At 37.2% G+C, this 21,590-nt stretch overlaps 1 protein-coding gene across 5 annotated transcripts in view; it reads left to right on the top strand.

Moving 5' to 3' along the window:
- Positions 1 to 21,590, top strand: part of LOC149787571 (protein deacetylase HDAC6-like) — a 548,042-nt gene that overhangs the window by 137,344 nt on the left and 389,108 nt on the right. For all 5 annotated transcript variants that reach the window (XM_089973728.1, XM_089973727.1, XM_089973729.1 and 2 more), the window contains exons 27-32: positions 2,511 to 2,576; positions 3,187 to 3,246; positions 6,165 to 6,254; positions 8,280 to 8,383; positions 13,923 to 13,990; positions 15,494 to 15,593. In XM_089973728.1, coding sequence (XP_089829854.1) covers positions 2,511 to 2,576; positions 3,187 to 3,246; positions 6,165 to 6,254; positions 8,280 to 8,383; positions 13,923 to 13,990; positions 15,494 to 15,593 — 488 coding nt within the window. The remainder of the gene's footprint in view (positions 1 to 2,510; positions 2,577 to 3,186; positions 3,247 to 6,164; positions 6,255 to 8,279; positions 8,384 to 13,922; positions 13,991 to 15,493; positions 15,594 to 21,590) is intronic.

The following is a 21,590-nucleotide window of genomic DNA, read 5'->3' as shown; positions in this document are numbered from 1 at the left end:
TTTTATTTGTCAAATACCTTCCCTGATCACATATATTGTTAGGGAATAAACTCAGCTACCCCCTGAATCCAGCAATCATAGAAAGGCAGCAAATTCCATCTATCTGGTCTATTTATAGTTTATAGACAAAGGGGGAAAATACTTGCTCATTACCTTACCTTGCCACAGTTTGTTGGCTACCCATTGATCTCATAGTTAATAGATTAAACTTTCACTTGGTATGATCCACACTGTATCGCATTGCCTCTTATTAATCAAGGATTATTTTTTTATTTTCAGTCACCTATTCAGTTTATTGTTGTGTATAAAGGTATTCGCTACATGTTGCAGTAATTATTTTGTGAATTTGGACAATGATAGTGTACATTTTGTATTATGTGTGGACTTAAGTATTCTGACTTGAACTCCAGCAAGGTTTCATTGATGCTTGTTGAAGTGCAAGACATTTAAAACTGCTGAAGACATGTACAAGACATGTCTGCATTCAGAGAAGATACTGGAGATTACAGACCATCTATCCAAGACTTTCTTCTCTGAAAGTCAGCTACCAGCATCTTTCATCATGCTAGTATCTGACACACTCCTCAACATTTTGCATGTTGATTTATCTTTGACAAAATATTGCAGGGGTCTGCATGATGACAACACTGTTTTATAAGGTGGATAGGATTGTGTTCCAGGTTACCAAGTTAGCATGAAATGGTTACATTTTCCTCCTTGCTGCACTTGGCATCACTAGCAATTTCTCTTTTGGCCCAAGAGTCAGGCAGTGGCCATACATGGGAATCCACATTGCAGATTGCCAAGATTATTAACAGGCAGTGACCGTACATGGGAATCCACATTGCAGATTGCCAAGATTATTAACAGGCAGTGACCGACCATACATGGGAATCCACATCCCAGATTGCCAAGATTATTAACAGGCAGTGACCATACACGGGAATCCACATCCCAGATTGCCAAGATTATTAACAGGCAGTGACCATACATGGGAATCCATATCCCAGATTGCCAAGATTATTAACAGGCAGTGACCATACATGGGAATTCACATTGCAGATTGCCAAGATTATTAACAGGCAGTGACCATACATGGGAATCCACATCCCAGATTGCCAAGATTATTAACAGGCAGTAACCATACATGGGAATCCATATCCCAGATTGCCAAGATTATTAACAGGCAGTGACCATACATGGGAATCCATATCCCAGATTGCCAAGATTATTAACAGGCAGTGACCATACATGGGAATCCACATTGCAGATTGCCAAGATTATTAACAGGCAGTGACCATACATGGGAATCCACACTGCAGATTGCCAAGATTATTAACAGGCAGTGCACCCTAATATGGCTAATGCCCTGATGGCATCAGTTAATTAAGGCATAGTGCAATGAGATGCCTGTCTCCATGCACAGAAGTCACATCTAGCCTTGACTCACTGCTCTACACATATCAGTATGACATCACCATTCAGTGATAAAATAGAGATGTTGAAGCAAACAGCACAAGAACTGTCTCCAGCTTGCCTTGCCATTGGTACCAACATTCATGCCAATCAGTCCCAGCAGAGGCAAAAGAAAGGTAAGAGGTTGAACAACGCATGAACAACAGCAGCAATGTTTCTGCTTCTCAAAGCCTCCCTACAAACATCATCGCTGGGCAGTATTTTCCGCTATGTTAATGTATCTACACCTTGACGGATCAGTCAGATATTTCAGTGCTTCGAAACTGTTAATTTCATTGGATGTGCTGGCAGGCTAAAATATCCAAGTTGTTTAGATTTTAACACTCTTGAAACAAGGGGAGCACAAAACTGGAATGGATTCATGAATAAGAAATTTCCCACTGCCTTTACATGCTTGCACCTTTCCACGAAATACACCTTTAATGGCTCCTCTCTGGTACATAGTCATACTTTTGATGTTCACGTTACAAAGTATCCTTTTGAAGTCAGTTGCCTCCACCATATTCAGCCAGTGTACAACGCACCACTGTTACATGGTATTGGTTAGTTGGCATTACATTACATTGTGGCCATCTTGAAAATCTTGTCATTGATTCTCCTTCTGAGTGGATGGTCATATGAAAATAGCGCCACTCAGAATTCAGCTATGGATGTGCACCTGTCAAATGACTGCTTGCTCTTCTTTGTCATTTTCACTTCCTGTTTTTCAAAGGTAAATTTGAAAAAATTAGAAGAAATGTTTTTATTACTTTTGATATATTTTATAATTCATTTATTGCACTTTCATTAGCTTGTATTGCCTACTCTGGTAAAATAATTAATTAATTTCTCTTATTTTAATAACTGCTGAAGTTAGTGTACTTTGGACTAGTTCAGACAAGTTTGACTTTTCTTGACTAGAGTGATCTACATTGATAAGATGCAGATCTTAATAAGAGGAATAAACCACGAAAAATTCCGCTTGTTGAAATCCTTGTATAGTCACTCTGCTGAGCAGCCATTCTTATGATAACAGATTCTAACATTATTTTCAGGGCAGCATGGGGGATGCAGAATATATTGCTGCATTTCAGCAGATCGTCATGCCTATTGCTTATGAGGTCAGTAACATTTTTTTCTTGTTCCACAAATAGCCCAATATATAGGTGTCACTTTTTAGATCATGAGGGGGGATAATCTTGTGCACAATTTATGTTTTTTTTATGAAGTTTTTCAGTATAAATTGACAAATGCTAAAGTTAGACTTTTGTTTCAGTTTCGCTGTAGAGATTTTTGCACATTCTTTGGGCAAACAAATTGCACAAAAACAGGTTTTATTTAGATATGTCTTTGAATTAATTTATATGGTTATTATTTATGTGAGAAAAACAATTATGTATAGTTTGAAAAGCTTTAAGACACACTTATGAAACTTGAACCTTCAGGTCTTTCTCAGTCATTTACAAATCTTTCTTTATGATATGAAGTACATTGTTGAAGTTTTGCTGACTTTTGCAGACTTTGTATTGTTCCTATTTCAAGACATGGAATGCATAACATAAATTATGATTCCAGTGAATGATAATGATAAATAGATAGAATAAGCATAGGGTGTTTTGTATTATTAATCTAATAGAGTGAAATTTCATACAATAAATATTGCATTGAGAGAATCAGCTTAAGATTGGATTGATTCAAAGTTAAATTGTCTTTGTTTTTATTGTTTTTCAGTTTGCTCCTGAGCTGGTATTGGTGTCAGCAGGATTTGATGCAGCTTTCGGTGATCCACTGGTATTGCAGATCATTGCATTTAAATATTAAAGAATTGTAGGATTTTGTTTGAATCCATCATGAAATTCAGATTATTAGCAGTTTTCTATCATGTTTCATCAATCAAATTAACATTAGGTCATATGATTTTCAGCATCATCTTGCATAGTACTCTATTTCATGGTCCATTTTGATTTGACTTGAGTATTTGAAAATATGATATGGTTGGCCATTTATGACTTTGCTAATTGCATAATACATTTAGATTGATTTGGGTATTTGGAAATATGATATGGTTGGCCATTTATGACTTTGTTAATTGCAAATTACATTTTGATTGACTTGGGTATTTGGAAATATGATATGGTTGGCCATTTATGACTTTGCTAATTGCATAATACATTTTGATTGGTTTGGGTATTTGGAAATATGATATGGTTGGCCATTTATGACTTTGCTAATTGCATAATACATTTTGATTGGCTTGAGTATTTGGAGATATGATATCGTTGGCCATTTATGACTTTGCTAATTGCATAAACACATTTTGATTTATGTGGGTATTTGGAGATATGATATCGTTGGCCATTTATGACTTTGCTAATTGCATAAACACATTTTGATTTACGTGGGTATTTAGAGATATGGCGTGGTTGACTATTATGATGTTTGCTAATTGTATAACACATTTTGATTGACTTGGGTATTTGGAGATATGGTGCGCCGTTTATTACATTTGTTAATTTTATAATACATTTGGTTTTTTGTAGATGACATAATGAAGCAAACATGGTAATGAAATGAACTGAAATTAATTTTTAAAAAAAATGAAATTTATTTAAAAAGAACAAAATCTGGTAAGGCATTTGTAAGATAATTATCAGGTTTTCATAAAGATGTGGTGTAAATGTGGTTGTTCACGTCTTTATCTAAGAATCAAAATTTTTGTTTAAATATAGTTTGTGATGTCTTTTTTAATCAAAGTTTAGGTGTAAATATAGTTTGTGATGTCTTTTTTAAACATTGTTTTGTTGTTGTGGGGTTTAACGCCATTTTTCAGCACACAATAGGCTATGCATGGCGGCCAGTATTAATGGTGGAGGAAGAACCCAGGAAAACTCCAGGAAGAACCATCGACCCACAAGAAGCTACTGGCAAGCTTTCTCACATACCCACATTAGCTGAATCCTAGATTCGAACCCATGCAGACAGAGTTGAGATGGCAGTGATCCATAATGGAGAGCGCTTTAGACCACTCGGCCATTCGGGGCCACTCTTTTTGAAACAGAATGTGTCTGTAAATGTAGTTGCCTGTTTCTTTTTTAAATCAGAATATGGGTGTAGATGTTTTTGGTGTCTTTTTATAAAACAGTTTTTGGGTGTAGATAGTTACATGTAACTTTTTCAGACCAATTTTGGGTGTATATGTTGTTACTCGTGTGTAACTTTTTCAGACCAATTTTGGGTGTATATGTTGTTACTGGTGTGTAACTTTTTCAAACCAATTTTGGGTGTATATGTTGTTACTGGTGTCTTGTTTTAAAAGAATTTGGGTGTAAATGTAGTCACTTGTGTCTTTTCAATCAGAAGTTGGGTGTAGATGTAGTTACTTGTGTCTTTTCAATCAGAATTTGGGCGTTGATGTATTTAGCAGATGTCTTTTTTTATTCAGAATTTGGGTGTAGATGTAGTTACCAGATGTTTTATTTTAATCAGAATTTTGGTATAGATCTAGTTACCAGCTGTCTTATTTTATTAAGAATTTGGGTGTTGATGTATTTAGCAGAAGTCTTATTTTATTCAGAATTTGGGTGTTGATGTATTTAGCAGATGTCTTATTTTATTCAGAATTTGGGTGTTGATGTATTTAGCAGATGTCTTATTTTATGCAGAATTTGGGCGTTGATGTATTTAGCAGATGATTTTTTTTTATTCAGAATTTGGGCATTGATGTATTTAGCAGATGTCTTATTTTATTCAGAATTTGGGTGTAAATGTAGTTTCCAGATGTTTTATTTTAATCAGAATTTTGGTATAGATCAAGTTACCAGCTGTCTTATTTTATTAAGAATTTGGGTGTTGATGTATTTAGCAGAAGTCTTATTTTATTCAGAATTTGGGTGTTGATGTATTTAGCAGATGTCTTATTTTATTCAGAATTAGGTGTTGATGTATTTAGCAGATGTCTTATTTTATTCAGAATTTGGGCATTGATGTATTCAGCAGATGATTTTTTTTATTAAGAATTTGGGCATTGATGTATTTACTAGATGTCTTATTTTATTCAGAATTTGGGCGTTGATGTATTTAGCAGATGTCTTTTTTTATTCAGAATTTGGGCATTGATGTATTTACCAGATGTCTTTTTTTATTCAGAATTTGGGTGTTGATGTATTTAGCAGATGTCTTTTTTTATTCAGAATTTGGGCGTTGATGTATTTAGCAGATGTCTTTTTTTATTCAGAATTTGGGCGTTGATGTATTTAGCAGATGTCTTTTTTTTAAATCTGAATTTGGGTGTTGATGTATTTAGCAGATGTCTTATTTTATTCAGAATTTGGGCATTGATGTATTTACCAGATGTCTTTTTTTATTCAGAATTTGGGCGTTGATGTATTTAGCAGATGTCTTTTTTTTATTCAGAATTTGGGCGTTGATGTATTTAGCAGATGTCTTTTTTTATTCAGAATTTGGGCGTTGATGTATTTACAGATGTCTTTTTTTATTCAGAATTTGGGCGTTGATGTATTTAGCAGATGTCTTTTTTTTAAATCAGAATTTGGGCGTTGATGTATTTAGCAGATGTCTTATTTTATTCAGAATTTGGGTGTTGATGTATTTAGCAGATGTCTATTTTTAAAATCAGACTTTGGATAATATTGGTTGATGCAATGACATGTATACGTCCCAATTTGAGAATTATACCATTTCCATTTCAGGGTCACTATGACATCAGTCCAGTGGGCTATGCTCATATGACTCACATGTTGAGCAGTCTGGCAAATGGAAAGGTTGTCCTGGTCTTGGAGGTAAGGAAACAATATTTTAACTATCCAAACTTTTTAAGAGCAACCCTGCAACACACCCCTCCAAATAAACATACTAAACAAGCTTTTGTGTGTGTGTGTGTGTTTTAACATAGCTTTAAAAGAAAATCAGTCATGTGGCTATGATGTCTGCACTGAGGTAGTTTATAGTGATGTCTTGCACCGGGGCATCATGTAGGGTCATGTCCCACCCAGTCAACCAGTCCTAACCTCTTAAAACTGAGCACCAAGTGAGGCAGTTGCTGGTACCATTTTTATAAGTCTTTGGTCATGGTTTGAACCTGCAGCCTCCTACATTCAAGGCAGATGCTTTAACCACCTAGGCCACTGGAGCGGTCTCCAATCTGACATTAATATAGTCATTTCTGCTATTTCTGAATCAGTGGTTTTACCAATGTGGGGTTTTCACCAAAAGACTTCTTATGATATCTGGTACATACTAAATGAAAATGCATCCAATATTGCCTATGGTAGCCATCTTGAAATCTTGGTATTACTGCATCTTCTCAATGGATGGTCATATCTACATAGGATTTTTACCAAAAGATTTCTTATGAAGTCTTGTTTGTCCTCAGTGAAAATGGTGCCAATCTTAAATTCAGTATGACCACCACCATGGCCATTGTGAAATTCTTATCTCTCAGAATATCAGAAATGGTTTCAAGACTCAGCATTTAAAAAGAAGACATTTTCTTATCATGGATTCCATGAAATTCTTTTGCTAGTAGAGCACATGTCCCGTCACAAGACTTTTGTTCTTCACATATTTGGAAGAAAAGAAATAGAATTTCTTAGATTTGTCTATGGCTTTTATGTCATGTCACATGAGTCAACATTTCATAAGATCACTTTAGTCTGAATTAGTTTTGCATAATAATTAATGTTAAAACTGGTTACTGGAGATGAAGAAAAGCTTGGTTGAGGCAAGATATGTAATTGCTGATTATATTCTTACTGTACCCTCCGGTGGCCTAGTGGTTAGAGCGTCTGCCTTGGATGCAGGAGGTCGTGGGTTTGATCCCTGGACGAGTCATACCAAAGACTTAGAGAAATGGTACTAACAGCTGCCTCGCTTGGTGCTCAGTATTAAGAGGTTAGTGTTTGGACTGGTCGGCCTGGTGTCAGGATAATGTGACTGGGTGGGACATCATGCTACATGTCTGCAGCATGATGCCCCTGTGCTAGACATCACTATAAACTGTCACATTACAGACATCGTAACGATATGACTGAAAAATTGTTAAAGCTGCATTAAAAATCCAAATCACATCACAACATTGACTGTACGATCTCTTTTAATGACAGATAGATTGATAGATAATTTGTTAGCCATAAAAAAAAGAGTTGTCACAGTTCATGTTTGCGTGCATTTTTGTAAATGCAGATTATAGTTATTTTACAATTCTCAGCGGAATATCTATGGACTTTACAGCATGTTTAAAGACAATTGATTTTTTATTCTTCAAGACAGTATATTTGCAGTAGGGATGGATAACATACCATCTGTAATAGGAATAGACAATACATTGTCCATCTGTGATATGAATGGACAAAAGACTGCTGATTCATAATTGATATTGACAACAACTGCCCATCTGTGATAGGTCTGGGCGATAGACTGTCCATTTGTAATAGGTATGGACAATAAACTGCTCATCGGTGATAGGTATGGACAATAGACTGCCCATCTGTAATAGATATGGACAATAGACTGCCCATCTGTAATAGATATGGACAATAGACTGCCCATCTTTAATTGGTATGGACACTAGACTGCCCATCTTTAATTGGTATGGACAGTAGACTGCCCATCTGTGATAGGTATGGACAATAGACTGCCCATCTGTAATAGATATGGACAATAAATTTCCCATCTTGATAGGTATGGTCAATAAACTGACCATCTGTGATACGAATCGACAACAGACTGCCCATCTGTAATAGGAATTGTTAATAAGGTGCCCCAAAGATTGAATTATTAGCAACAATTTTTTGTTTCCACTGTAGGGTGGTTACAACTTGGTGTCAATTTCCAACTGTATGGCAGCCTGTACTTCTGTCTTGCTGGGTGATCCCTGTCCACACTGGGCATACAAACCACCAAATGACAGGTAAACTTAACCCTGAATAGTTTAGACATATCTTATTTTCTCAGTGTGTATTGCTTGATGTATAATCATTTTTTTTAAATTGTTTTTTAATGATAACAATTTTTCATGTTTATCATTTGAATATAGTTAATGTCAAGGGACATAACACAGATTTTAACATTCAGAGTAAACAAATTAGACCTTGCATTTTGTGACTACCTCCCCTGAATTTTCATAGGTATTGGTAATAGGACAATAACTATAGTTAATTCCAAACTGTTCTTTCTTTTTGAAGAAAATAGAAGATGTCTCATGCATAAATCAGATTATTCAGATCAGTATTATTGTTATAATAGTTATAGAAAGGGAACAGGAATAGTATTGTTAATTGAGTTACATGCATCCATCTAACCCTGCTTAATATAGTATTACATCAATCTTGCACTCTGTCAGTATTCTGAATACTTTGATTAATATTATTTCACCCACTGGAAGTGTTTTGTATCCGTTACTTTTAACTGGCATCAAATAATATGTAGAGCCTGGTGTTAAAATTTCAGATTAGCCAGAAAAATGGGCCCTAGAAAATTTTGTTGATGAGCCCAAGAAAGGTTCGTTGCTTGTTCGGGACGTTCTGTTGAATATGATTCTCTTCTTCATATTTTTGACAGTACTATCCACAATATATGGTCCAAATAATTTCACATTTTCTTGAGTTTCATTATAGCTAATTATTTCCCATTTTCTTGAGTTTCATTATAGCTAATTATTTCCCATTTTCTTGAGTTTCATTATAGCTAATTATTTCCCATTTTCTTGAGTTTCGTTATAGCTAATTATTTCCCATTTATCTTTCAGGAGTCACATAATGAGTAAAGACTTGTATATTCCTTGTTTGGATAGTATCTTTTGGCAGATAATTTAGGAAATATCTTTTCACACTCATCCAGAACATTCAAAAAGAAGGTGGTTATCTAATATATTATCTCAATATAATTAATGATTTTATACTTTTTCCCTTAATTTTGTTATATACCTTTTAAAGAATTTTAGAAACCCTTTATCTTTTAGAAATGCATATTTTACATTTTACATTTATTTAGAAGTGGTTTTTCCCACAAGATTTTTAAGATTTTTTAACATGATTATATTTTAGACTTTAACATTTCATCATCATTGGCGACTCAGTCTCGAGAGACCATGCAAATAGCGCCCTTGGGGTGTTGTCTGTCTCTGGGGTGATGGCATTGTCTGCTGTGGCTGTGCAGGCCTATATGTGAGTGACAGTCCCTATTGCAGTTGGTGCAGACATACTGGGAAGTCTGAGTTACTATGGTTGCTGCCGTGTTCTTCTTTCTCTCACATTTCTATGCTGCCAACTGGTGACTGATATGCCCTTGTTTACCGCCAGTCTCCAGGTGCCTCGGTCATCGGCCAGCACTTCCCAGCCATCGGGTGATATGTCGCATGCCTTCATGTCCCTCATGCATACATAGGATGTCCTTTGTATGCCTTCCATCCTCCATGCGTCAGCCATGTCCCAGCCATCGAAGGCAGCATTTGATCAGCAGGGAGTACATGCTGGGGGTACTTGCACGCTGCAGGATCTCGCTGTGTTGAACACAGTCTTGCCAGCTGATTTTCAGGATACGTTTTAGGCACCGTATATGGAAGGAGTTGAGCAGGCACTCTTGCCTCACGTAGGTGCTCCAGGTTTCACTTCCATATAGAAGGGTGCTGAGAATGCAGGCCTGGTAGACTTGGACCATGGTGTGCTCTGTCAGTGCATTGTTTTCCCACACCCTCTTCGTTAGTCATGCCATGATGGTGTTTGCCTTTCCAAGCCTTCTGTCCAGCTCCATATCAAGCGAGAGAGTGTTGCTGATGGTTGACCCCAGGTAGGTAAAGTTGTTGGCGACACCGTCGATTTTTATGTAAGGGGCAATGGTGGTATCTTACACGCTGATCTTTATTTTTTCTAAGCTGAAGGTGAGACCAAGCTGCATGCAGTCATCAGCAAAATGGTCTCCCAGTCTCTGGAGGGCTTCCTCGGTGTGGGTCACAAGAGCTGCGTCATCTGCAAAAAAGCATCTCCCCGATGAGCACAGCTCTCACTTTGGTCTTCGAGTGCAGTTATGCCAGGTTGAACAGCCTTCTTTCGAACCTGGTGTGTAGATATATGCCATCAGCAGACGAGTCGAAGGCGTAGGACAGGAGCAGGGAGAAGATCCCAAAAAGGGTTGGCGCCAGCACGCAGCCCTGCTTCACGCTGCTGTTAATTGGGAAGGAGGTTGAGGAGGATCCATCAAACAAGACTGTTCTCTTCATATCTGCATGGAAAGAGATTATTATGCTGCAGAGTTTTGGTGGGGATGGGCAACCGATCTTACTAAGAAGTTCAAAAAGGCCCTTCCTGCTGACCAAGTCAAAGGCCTTGGTGAGGTCGATGAACATCATGTAGAGTGGTTGACCTTGCTCTCTGCTGTTCTCTTGGAGTTGTCGTAGGGAGAATATGTCTGTCGCCAACCTGCCTGCTCTGAAGTCGCACTGGGATTCCGGGTACACACGGTCCGCCAGCAACTGCAGCCTGTTGAGTATGATGAGGGCGTACACTTTACCAATGATGCTCAGGAGCGAGATCCCTCTATAATTATTACAGTCACTGCAGTCGCCCTTTTTTTGTAAAGGGTCACAGTTGTGGCATCGTGCATGTCTTGGGGGACTGCGCCTTCCTCCCAGCAGAGGCAAAGTAGCTCATGCAGTGGCTGAAGCAATGTTGGTTTCCCACGTTTGATAGCTTCAGGCGGGATGCTGTCACTACCTTATGCTTTGTCGTTTGGGAGGGAGTCGATTGCTTTGCTGAGCTCCTCTAAAATTGGCACTTTGTTGAGCTCCTCCATGGTGGACAGATTCTTTATGCTGCTGAGGGCTGCATTGGTGACTGACGTTTCTCGAGAGTATAGCTCTGAACAGTGCTCCACCCATCTGGCCAACTGTTGTCTACGGTCTGTTATCTTCTCTCCCATCAGAGATTTCAGGGGAACGACCCCTTTCCCTGTAGGGCCTAGAGCCTTCTTGATGCCACTGTACATACCTCGGATGTTTCCGGACTCCGCACTACACTGGATCCCTTCACACAGTTGTTTCCAATACTCATTCGCTCACTGTCTAGCAATGCGTTGGGTGTTGCTTTGGGCACTTCTGAGAGCAGCAAGCATCCGTTCATTAGGGCATTTTTTATATGCTATGAAGGCTTTTCGTTTTTTTCGATTTGTGGTTTCATCCTTGATAGGTGTGCATTGAACCAGTCCTGGCAGGGTCGTTCCTTCTTGCTGTACTGTAGATGGCACCCTTCATGGTGTTCCACTTGGCTGTAGCATCATGCTCAGGCAGGTCCTGGAGAGCCTTGTTCAGGGTCGACACATACTCCTCCACCTTGGCGGGGATCGACATCTGCGCAGTGCTAATGCGAGGGCATCCTTTTGGTTTTGAGTTGTGTAGTGTGTGCGGCTGTAGTCACACCCTGTTGCTCATAAGGGCATGGTCGGAGTCACAGTCTGCACTGCGGTAGGTTCTGGTGGAGAAGAGTGATGACCAAGTCGAGTTAGTGCCAGCGATGAGACCTGGGGTGTTTCCATGACACTTTTTGTTGTGGCTTACACTTGAAGAAGGTGTTTGTGATGCTCATGCCATGTTAGGTGCATAGCTCCAGCAGTCTCTGACCGTTTTTGTTGGTCTTTCCAGTGCCATGATATCCGAGGCAGGTAGACCATGACTCATGGTCCACGCCTACTCTGGCATTAAAGTCGCCGATGAGGAATAGCGTTTCCTGCTTGGGACATCCTTTGATCAGTTCGTCCAGCTGCCCATAGAACTGATCCTTTGCGTCTTCTGAAGATGTGATGGTGGGGACGTAGACATTGATGATGTTGACAGGACCTGCAGCAGTGGTGAGGCGGATGGACAAGAGATGTTCAGTGCCCCCTGTGGGAGGTTCAACCAAGGCCAGGAAATTGTTTTTGATGACGAAACCCACTCCGTGCTGGCAGGGCCCCTCAGGTTCTTGACCTTCCACAAGTAGGTGTAGTTTTCCTCTCTGAGGGAGCCACTAGAGCGAGCCTGGTTTCCTGGAGAACAGCTATGCTGGTATTTAGTCTGGTGAGTTCTCTATCGATGATGGCCATCTTTCTGGTGTCGTCCACTTCCCTGAGGTCGTCGGAGATGCCTGTACACATGGTACACACATTCAAGCTTGCAAATCGAAGAGCTGGAGTCTTCTTTATTGGTTTCTTGTTTCTTTTGTCTGGTGTGGAATTTCTGTCTGATTGTCATGATGAGCAACACACTGAGCTCAAGACACCCACTGGAGCAGGCAGGTCAACACCATATTGACCGCGGGCTGCCCGGCTTGAGGTGGGTGGTAGTCGGCCAGTGAGACACGATGATCCCTCCCACCATCAAAGCTGACTCATGGCGCCCCATCCCTACACCAATCAGGTGTCATGCTTCTTTACTATCTTCCACAGGTTGTATTAGTTGCTATCTTTTACAGAGAGTTGTTGTTGTACGGTTTAATGCCATTTTTCAGCACATGATAGGCTCTGCATGGCGGCCAGTATTAATGGTGGAGGAAGAACCCAGGAAAACCCCGGAAAGAACCACTGACCCACGAGAAGCAACTGGCAAGCTTTCTCACATACCCACATTAGCCGAATCCGAGACTCGAACCCACACAGACGGAGATGAGATGGCAGTGATCCGTAACGGAGAGTGCTTTAGACCACTCTGCCACTCAGGGCCCCTTTTTACAGAGAGTATTATTCCTTATTATGTTTATCTTCATATCAGCAGACCTGCAAAACTTATCAAAATACAGTTGTTATGGTCAGATCCTGATGCTGGGTTGTCTGTTATTGGAATAAATCAGATTTAAAGGATTGCCAGCATGATCAAGCTATTGCTTATAGCATGTTCTAGAAATGGTATCCAATAAACAAAATCATTTAGAATACAAAAAAGGGACAATAAGCTTCATAAAAGTTTAAATAGTCAGCATAGAAGTATAAAAAGGAATATTCAGATTCTTTGGGGAAAAAGAAGGAAAGACAACAATTTTGTTAAATGGGGATCATGTTTTTTTTTTAATATGTCTTTTGGTGGGAGAGATGATTTGCTACTTACAATTGAAGAAGAAAAAAAAACAACCAAAGATTACATCAGGTTTAGAGAGACTTTGAGTTCATTCATGTTTAGGATTGTTGTTTCTGAACCTTTATTGGAGGTAATTGACGACTAAAAATACTTTACAAGCGTTTTAGTTGAATATAATCTTTGCTTTCAATGCGCCAGTATCAGATCACACTTCTCAATTTTTTAAATCTTTGTTTCCAAGACAACATTAGCAGTATATGAAATTTTGTTACTCCATACTGAAAATTGGCCTAACTTGAGGGGGCGGGGATAAAAAAAATTGACTGTCACACTGAGATACTCTTGTTAAGGTTGGCAAGTCTGTCTCAGTTGTACATTTATATTCTTGTTTTCTTCTTTGTCATTGCAGTGCAGTAAATTCAATACAGAATGTTATTGGAACTCAAAAGAAGTACTGGAAGTCACTCAAATTTGCAGGTCAGTTCCAATAAACTAATGAATTTGCACAATATTATTTTTAATTGGGTTGATGCATGATTTGTCAATTTTTTATTTTGTTTAGGTAGAAGAAGCTTAGAAACAAGAGATCTGCAAAGAGAATCTTGCATAATGCAGTATCAGAGTTGTTTTATTTTCGATTGCTGGCAATTGGAGATACAGTTATCCCATATTGTATTGTTTGTATGGGACCAATAAGAGTATAATGTGACAGGCAAGGTTATGTTATACTGAGGTACATTATACATAGTACAGTGATCTGTCAGGTGATCACTTTATCTTTCTTGCTTACATTTGGAATACAAGGTCAGAGTTATAGGATGCGATATTAGACTAGCTGGCTTTGATGTTGAATGGATACACTGATTACCATAAGTAATCTTGATGTACAGTCTTGAATTATACTTTTGCAAGCTAGTGATCAAAACAGGAAGACGGAGAAAATCTTTAGCCAGGGTCACTTACAGTTGGCTTTCCACCAACCTTCTCTATGATCATGGTCTAATTTTGGTAGGGTCAAAATGCAGCCTTTTATGCATTGGTTTAATCACAAATTTTGTGTTGTGTTTGATATTGACAGTAACGTATGCTCGGTATATAAGTTTTATATGTAAACACGCTTGTAGCTTGACAGTAACATACAATTGGTAATTAAGTTTAATATGTAAGCAAGGTTTCATGCATGTTTTGTTTGAAGTTGACAGGAAGAATTTAGGTGTGTATTTAAGTTATTTGATTAAAAATCTGATATTGTATATGAAAAATATAATATGTAAATATGTAATATGGGAATCATACACAGTTTACTGAATTCAGAAGTCTATCAGAGTACAAAGGAAGAATTTGATCGAAGGTTGAGAGTCATTCCTGATTTGGCAAATGTTTTCATACATCAAAACCATGTATAGTCTTCATTCTTACATGATCTGTTGCTAGTTACATTAATGATATAGCAAATACAAATGAATTTCTGGTACACACAAAATATCTCATCAAAAAGCACTCGCATAAGTGTGGCTGACCTTACAATCTCATGCATTAAACCTGATGATGCAATAATATTGTATCAAAGAAAGTATAATTAGATTCATACATAATGACACTTTAACTCCACATTCTGTTTAAATATTTTGACACTTTATTGTAGAACACTTTTTGATCAGGTTTTGCATTGAAATGTTTTTCTCAAGTGAAGTTTATGTAGTGCTGATGAATAAACGCTGAAACATGCACATACTCTTTTTTTTGTTGTTGTCATAAATGAAGGATTATAATTTCCAAAAGAAAGTCAGAGATCACGATTACAAGGATGCTGTTGTATATGTGACATTGAAGTCTCGACTGTTGCATTTTGCATGATAGTACACATTATGCATTACTTAAAGCTACCAACCCCACTCTTCCTTTCACCTCACCCAACCCCAAAATAATTACAAGTAAGGCTGGAATGTTCTAATTTCATCTCGCATTTTGATATTCCAGTTGGACTGCCAAGTATAGGAGGTATGGGGGCCGAGGTCAAGGTAATTTCTGATGAGACTGATGCTACGGCTGTACAAATAGGAGCAGTTTTGAAAGAGGGGTATTTATAAAGGCATACATGTTCATAACTTCTCACATACATTGTCATTCAATTCTAAACCTGAGGTATGGTCCTGCATCAGCCATATATATTTTGTTTTGTCCATTGTCTTTTGATAGTGACTTCTTACCACCCTGATATTTATGCTACTTTTAATTTGTGTGTCGTATGAATTTAGCCTCATCTGTTTCTCCAGTTCCGTGATTAAAGGCATGTACATTACAATAGATTTGTCATACAAAATCATTTAATTTTTTTGGAATGTTTGCATGTTGTTCATAGCAATATTACAATAAAAAATTTAGGAGATTCGATCAAAGTTTTTGTTCATATCAGTTTATTGTTGTTCATACATTACACCCTCCTTATAATATGGTACTTGGAGTCCATAACAGCATAAGGCACTGACCACATTATGAACAGAGCCATAGTATAGTGAGAACTGTATATCTACAGAACCATGCTTTAGTGGTTATGATTGAATTTTGTCAGTAAGTAATGTTTACAAAGAAATAAAGATATAATACTAAGCTTTGTGTTGTTTTCCATTGTGCCATGCCATTGAAAAACTGATTGAGATACAGAGTTTTAATGTTGGTCATCAGGTCCAGAATTGTGTTATAATGAGGTACATTACAATGAGTGAGTGCTGTACAGCCTGTCTTTTACATCAGAAGATCCCCCATATTGTTTGGACTACCCATTTTGGAAGAGATGCTGCATTGATTTGCTTAAAAGTTATGCTACTTTAAAAGCTGACAGACAAATTATCTTGCTAATGATATCCACTGTTATAATTATACAAGTAATGTTCCATAGATAGTTTCCTTTTATTATACTACAGTTTTGTTACCCATTTTTTTGAGTTTTAGTGTTTTATGATGTTGCATTAGGTGAATAATAGATTGACCATCAGTATTGTTATTGCTAACTGACAAATCCTCAAGCTTAACCTAATCACCACCGGATGTCAATCAAGTGTTCTTTTCTCATTATTCCAAAGGACTGATTTACACTCTTATTGTGGTATTCATTTAATGTATTATCTAATATTATCAAATGTGCTAAGCATGTCTATGAAGTTGTCTGGTAAAAGTTTATGTGTCACTTTGCTTAATATTCTATATAACATTTACAAAATCACATTGTTATAACTTCAGTTTTCTAAAAATATTTATGTGAGCTAAAATTAGCTCTCTAAAAAGGTGTGAAAAACAAAATAAAATGCTGTGCTAATTAGTTTTTGGTGTTATCTCTTATTTGTTGATTTGTACATTCTTTGTCATTGTCTGTAATGTTAGGGTAGATGTAAATGAAAAAGACGTGTAAATGTATTGATCCACTGTTCATACTTATTTTAGAATTTGTCTTGTTTATACTCATTGCTTGAATTCATTGACCTTTCAGATGTAGATAGAAGTCCCAAAACTGTAATCAAATTACAACAAAACAGTGAATAATAGTCATACAGAAATTTAAACCTTTCCTATTTTCCATCACGGAGATATTCTTGAACTGTCTCAAGATAGCTTTTTCCAGAGAATGATACCAGGAATTGGTTGGTCTCTTGTCTAATGATTTAGAAGAAGAGAGTGCAGGAAAACTTGAACATTTGATTTATTTTGATCATTGTTCGATTTACGTCTGTATGTGATAACCTTACACAAGGACATGGTTAATATTGACAACATATTGTTTGTTTATTGTGATAAACAATTCAGTGAAAAAATTATATTAAAGTTTACTTTGTTAGTACAATATGGCTTGATTGTAATTTGTAAATATTAAATATGCAAGAGGAACATTTGTTTGACTTTGCACCTCAGTTGAATTTAATTAAAACAAAGCTGAAATGAACGGAGCGTGCCAGGTTGGTGACGATGGTTATGCTCACATTGACTTGGACAGTCTAATAAGTTTGAAATCTTAGGAAATGTGTTTTAAATACTGAAATGTTGAATTAAGCAATTATAAAATTATTTTATGCTAGGCCATGAGTTGCAGATTATTACAATACAAAATTACAGGTTATTACAATAAAAAATTACAGGTTATTACAATACAAAATTACAGGTTCTTACAATATAAAATTACAGGGTCTTACAATATAAAATTATAGGTTATTACAATACAGAATTACAGGTTATTACAATACAAAATTACAGGTTATTACAATATAATTTTATTTATAAGTCCAAGATTTGAATGCATTTTATGAATTCCTTCAGTATGACCAGGCAAAGACTTTTGTCATTTGTCCATCTATATTACATGAAAAATATACTGATGTATTACATGCTTACTTATGTGATGGAACCAAATTAGGTAACATATTGGAAAGTGGAAGTTATTTTCTTGTGTACAAGGAAATATTCAAGAATTCTTAAAGCCTTTTGTCAATAGCTACAAAGTAAATGGCCCCAAAAGTGTGGTCTTATGCAGGTGACATCATTCATTACAGTTGGATCAATGAATTTAAAGGTTGTTTTTTTCTCATCCGTAAAGTAATTGATATTTATATATTGACCATGTTTTATCTTTCATGGAACATTGGGTATGAATAGTTATTTATGAATCTTTTTTTATACTATAGACTGTATACTGCGTCATGCAGAGTTCATAAAATCTTTCTTCAATTTTCAGGAAAACAATCCTTTTTTTTATATTCTGATCTATTTAGAACTGTTGGAAGTTTTGGATTCTTTTGTGATGCATGCTTATTTGCAATGGTCCTCAGATCATGCAATCAGTCTCACTGGGGTTTTGTTTTTATACAAAGCAGCTTTCTGCATCTGTCAGCTTTTTGTGGCTGTCTGGTACATTTGGAGTCCACCATTTTATGAACTGTTGGGTGTTTTACCCACATGTAGAGTGAAATAGCTATTGGCTTGCAAGAGTGTTTGTGCAGTATCACCATCGTTATGTTGGTTGTTATCAAGAGTGCGTATGCAGTATCACCATCATTATGTTGGTTGTTATCAAGAGTGCGTATGCAGTATCACCATCATTATGTTGGTTGTTATCAAGAGTGCGTATGCAGTATCACCATCATTATATCTCTTGTTATCAAGAGTGCGTATGCAGTGTCACCATCATTATGTTGGTTGTTATCAAGAGTGTGTATGCAGTATCACCATCATTATGTTGGTTGTTATCAAGAGTGTGTATGCAGTATCACCATCATTATGTTGGTTGTTATCAAGAGTGTGTATGCAGTATCACCATCATTATGTTGGTTGTTATCAAGAGTGTGTATGCAGGATCACCATCATTATGTTGGTTGTTACCAAGAGTGTGTATGCAGTATCACCATCATTATGTTGTTTGGACTGCTTTGGTGGCCTAATGGTTAGAGCAGAGGTGGGCAAACTTTCCAGTGCAAGTGCCGCATACACAAATTTACACCTTGTCGCAGCCACATAGTTCATTAAGTAAAATAATTCATATTTGAAATAGCAAAAACAAAATGTTTTTCTAAATAACATGTAATTAATTTTCAGTTGTTAATATTTGAAAACTTAAACTTTAAAAGAAGCAGATTTATTTGATAAACAGAGTAACATAAACAGAGTCAGTGCGAATGATGACTTGTTCCTAGGCCGCATGAAAACCCTTGGCAGGCCGCATGAAAGCCCTTGGCGGGCTGTAGTTTGCCCACCCCTGGGTTAGAGCGTCCGCCTTGGAAGCAGGAGGTCGTGGGTTTGATCCCCGACCGAGTCATGCCAAAGACTTACAAAAACAGTACTAACAGCTGCCTCAGTAGGTGCTCAGCATTAAGAGGTTAGTGTTAGGACTGGTCGGCCTGGTGTTAGGATATCATGACTGGGTGGGACATCATGCTTCATGTCTGCGGCATGATGCCCCAATGCTAGACATCACTATAAACTGCTACACTGCAGACATCATAGCGATATGACTGAAAAGTTATTAAAGCTATGTTAAAAATCATTATCGCACACACACATTATATTGTTTGTCATCAAGAGTGTTTATGCAGTATCACCATCATTATATTATTTGTCATTATGGTCAGTATTAGAGAAATGTAATTAACTTGCTGGAGTGCTTAAACAATATCACTGGCAATATATATGTTGTCATCATGGTTAATACTGCTGCTGCAGACAATAACATATGCTATCCTTTACTGTTTAGATTATTGTCTGAGACTTGTTTATACAGTCATGAAACTTGGATTGTGCAAAAGTTCTCAGAATTTCTAAACTATCTCATGAAAAGTAGGTCACTGTCATCTGCTTTTCACACTTCTGTCACATACACTTTAATGTTTATCTCAGTTTTGCTGATTCTTTTTTGTATTGTCATGAAACTGGATAATGGTTCTTACAGAATAATAGACCACCATTTTTCTTAGAGACATGGCAACAGTGACTGACTTTATGCTACAGTGACTACTTCAGTTAATACTTTGTTCTCATTTCAGTTTCAGTCATGAAAGTTGATATGTTCATATACCCAAAGGAACAATGTGCCACCACAACAAATGAGGTCCCTATGACTTACTTTCCATACTTGGTGACATTTTCAACTGTTTGCCCCATGAGTTTCTAATATGGATGAAATGGTGACCTTCTTGACAGTCACATTGCAGCTACTTCTCCTGAATGGATGGTCATATCTGAAAGACTTTTCCTGACATTTAGATGGATGGTCCTAAATGGAAATTATGATAATTTGAAATTTGAGCAGCCATGTTGAAAATCTTATCGCTACTCCTGGGGAGTAGATAGTCATATTGACATAAGGTTCTCCCTAAAATACTTCTTATGACCTGTATGAAAATTGTTGCAATATGGCGTCTAACATGGCCACCATTGTCAACATTTTTAAAATCTTTAAACTGCTACTTATCTGGAATTGATATCAAGATTGATTTGATAGGGTTTTCAGTAAGAATTTTCCTCTGTTGTTTACATGATACAAAAATGCTGCTAATTTAATTTGGCATCCAGCTTGAAAATCTTTGTATCGTTAGTCCACCTTAACAGACATGGGGTTTCACAGAAAGACTTCCTATCTCATGTAAATGAAAATGGTACAGATTTTATATCCCTAAATTCTGGTTATCACTACTCCACTTGCATGGATGGATAGATAAGCAAGTTGTTTTCACTTATTGACATTTTATGATATATAGGTGGTCTGAAATGAAATTTGTGTCTGTTTGACATCAAACATGGCTTCATTGGCAGCCATCTTGAGAAAAAAAATTATTGCCTCTATCCTGAGTGGATGGTCATTTTGCCATGTGGTTTTCCTCTGATATGTAGTTGGGCCTGAATGAAAATGGTGCAGATATGACCTCCAGTACAGCCACCATTCGCTAACCCAAGGTTCCAACCCTATTTACACTTTGGCATATCGAGAAGATTTTTCTGTGCTTCAAAATTGTTAATTTCATTGGATGCAGTGGCAAGCCACCATATCCAATCAAAATTAAGTTGCTCAAATTTGAACAGTATTCCTACATGATAGAGACAAGGGGAGCACACAGCATGACTGAACTGATAACTAAGCTATTTTCCACTGCTGGTCAGCTTTTGTACACATTCCTTTCACTTAAATACACGTATAATGGCTTCCCTCTAGTATGTAGTCATACTTTCGATGTTGAACTTGCGAATTTTCTTTTTTATTTCAATTGCCTCCACCTTTCTGGCCAATGTGCAATGCATCACTGTTACACGCTATTGGTTAGTTGGCATTGTATACTAAGGGAGACAACTCATGAAATTCAATAGATTGGTAGGACAAAGCACTAAAATATCAGTTAGATCCACCAAGGTGTAGATAGGGGGTTATCATATCAGAACCTTGGCTAGCGAAAATCCATTGTGGTATCATGAGAATATGTTGTCATTGATTGCATTCTTGTTCAGCATGCATGTAAACACCATTTGCTTCATAGACAGAAATATTTCTTGTCTCCAGTACATTGTGTCCCACTGTCCATACAAAAAGTGTTTTTGCAGACAA

This window comes from Sinohyriopsis cumingii, chromosome 11, assembly GCF_028554795.1.
Source record: "Sinohyriopsis cumingii isolate HCF-2022 chromosome 11, ASM2855479v2, whole genome shotgun sequence".
Classification (NCBI taxonomy): domain Eukaryota; kingdom Metazoa; phylum Mollusca; class Bivalvia; order Unionida; family Unionidae; genus Sinohyriopsis; species Sinohyriopsis cumingii.
The sequence above is the reverse complement of the archived record's forward strand: the minus strand, read 5'-3'. Positions and strand labels throughout refer to the sequence as shown.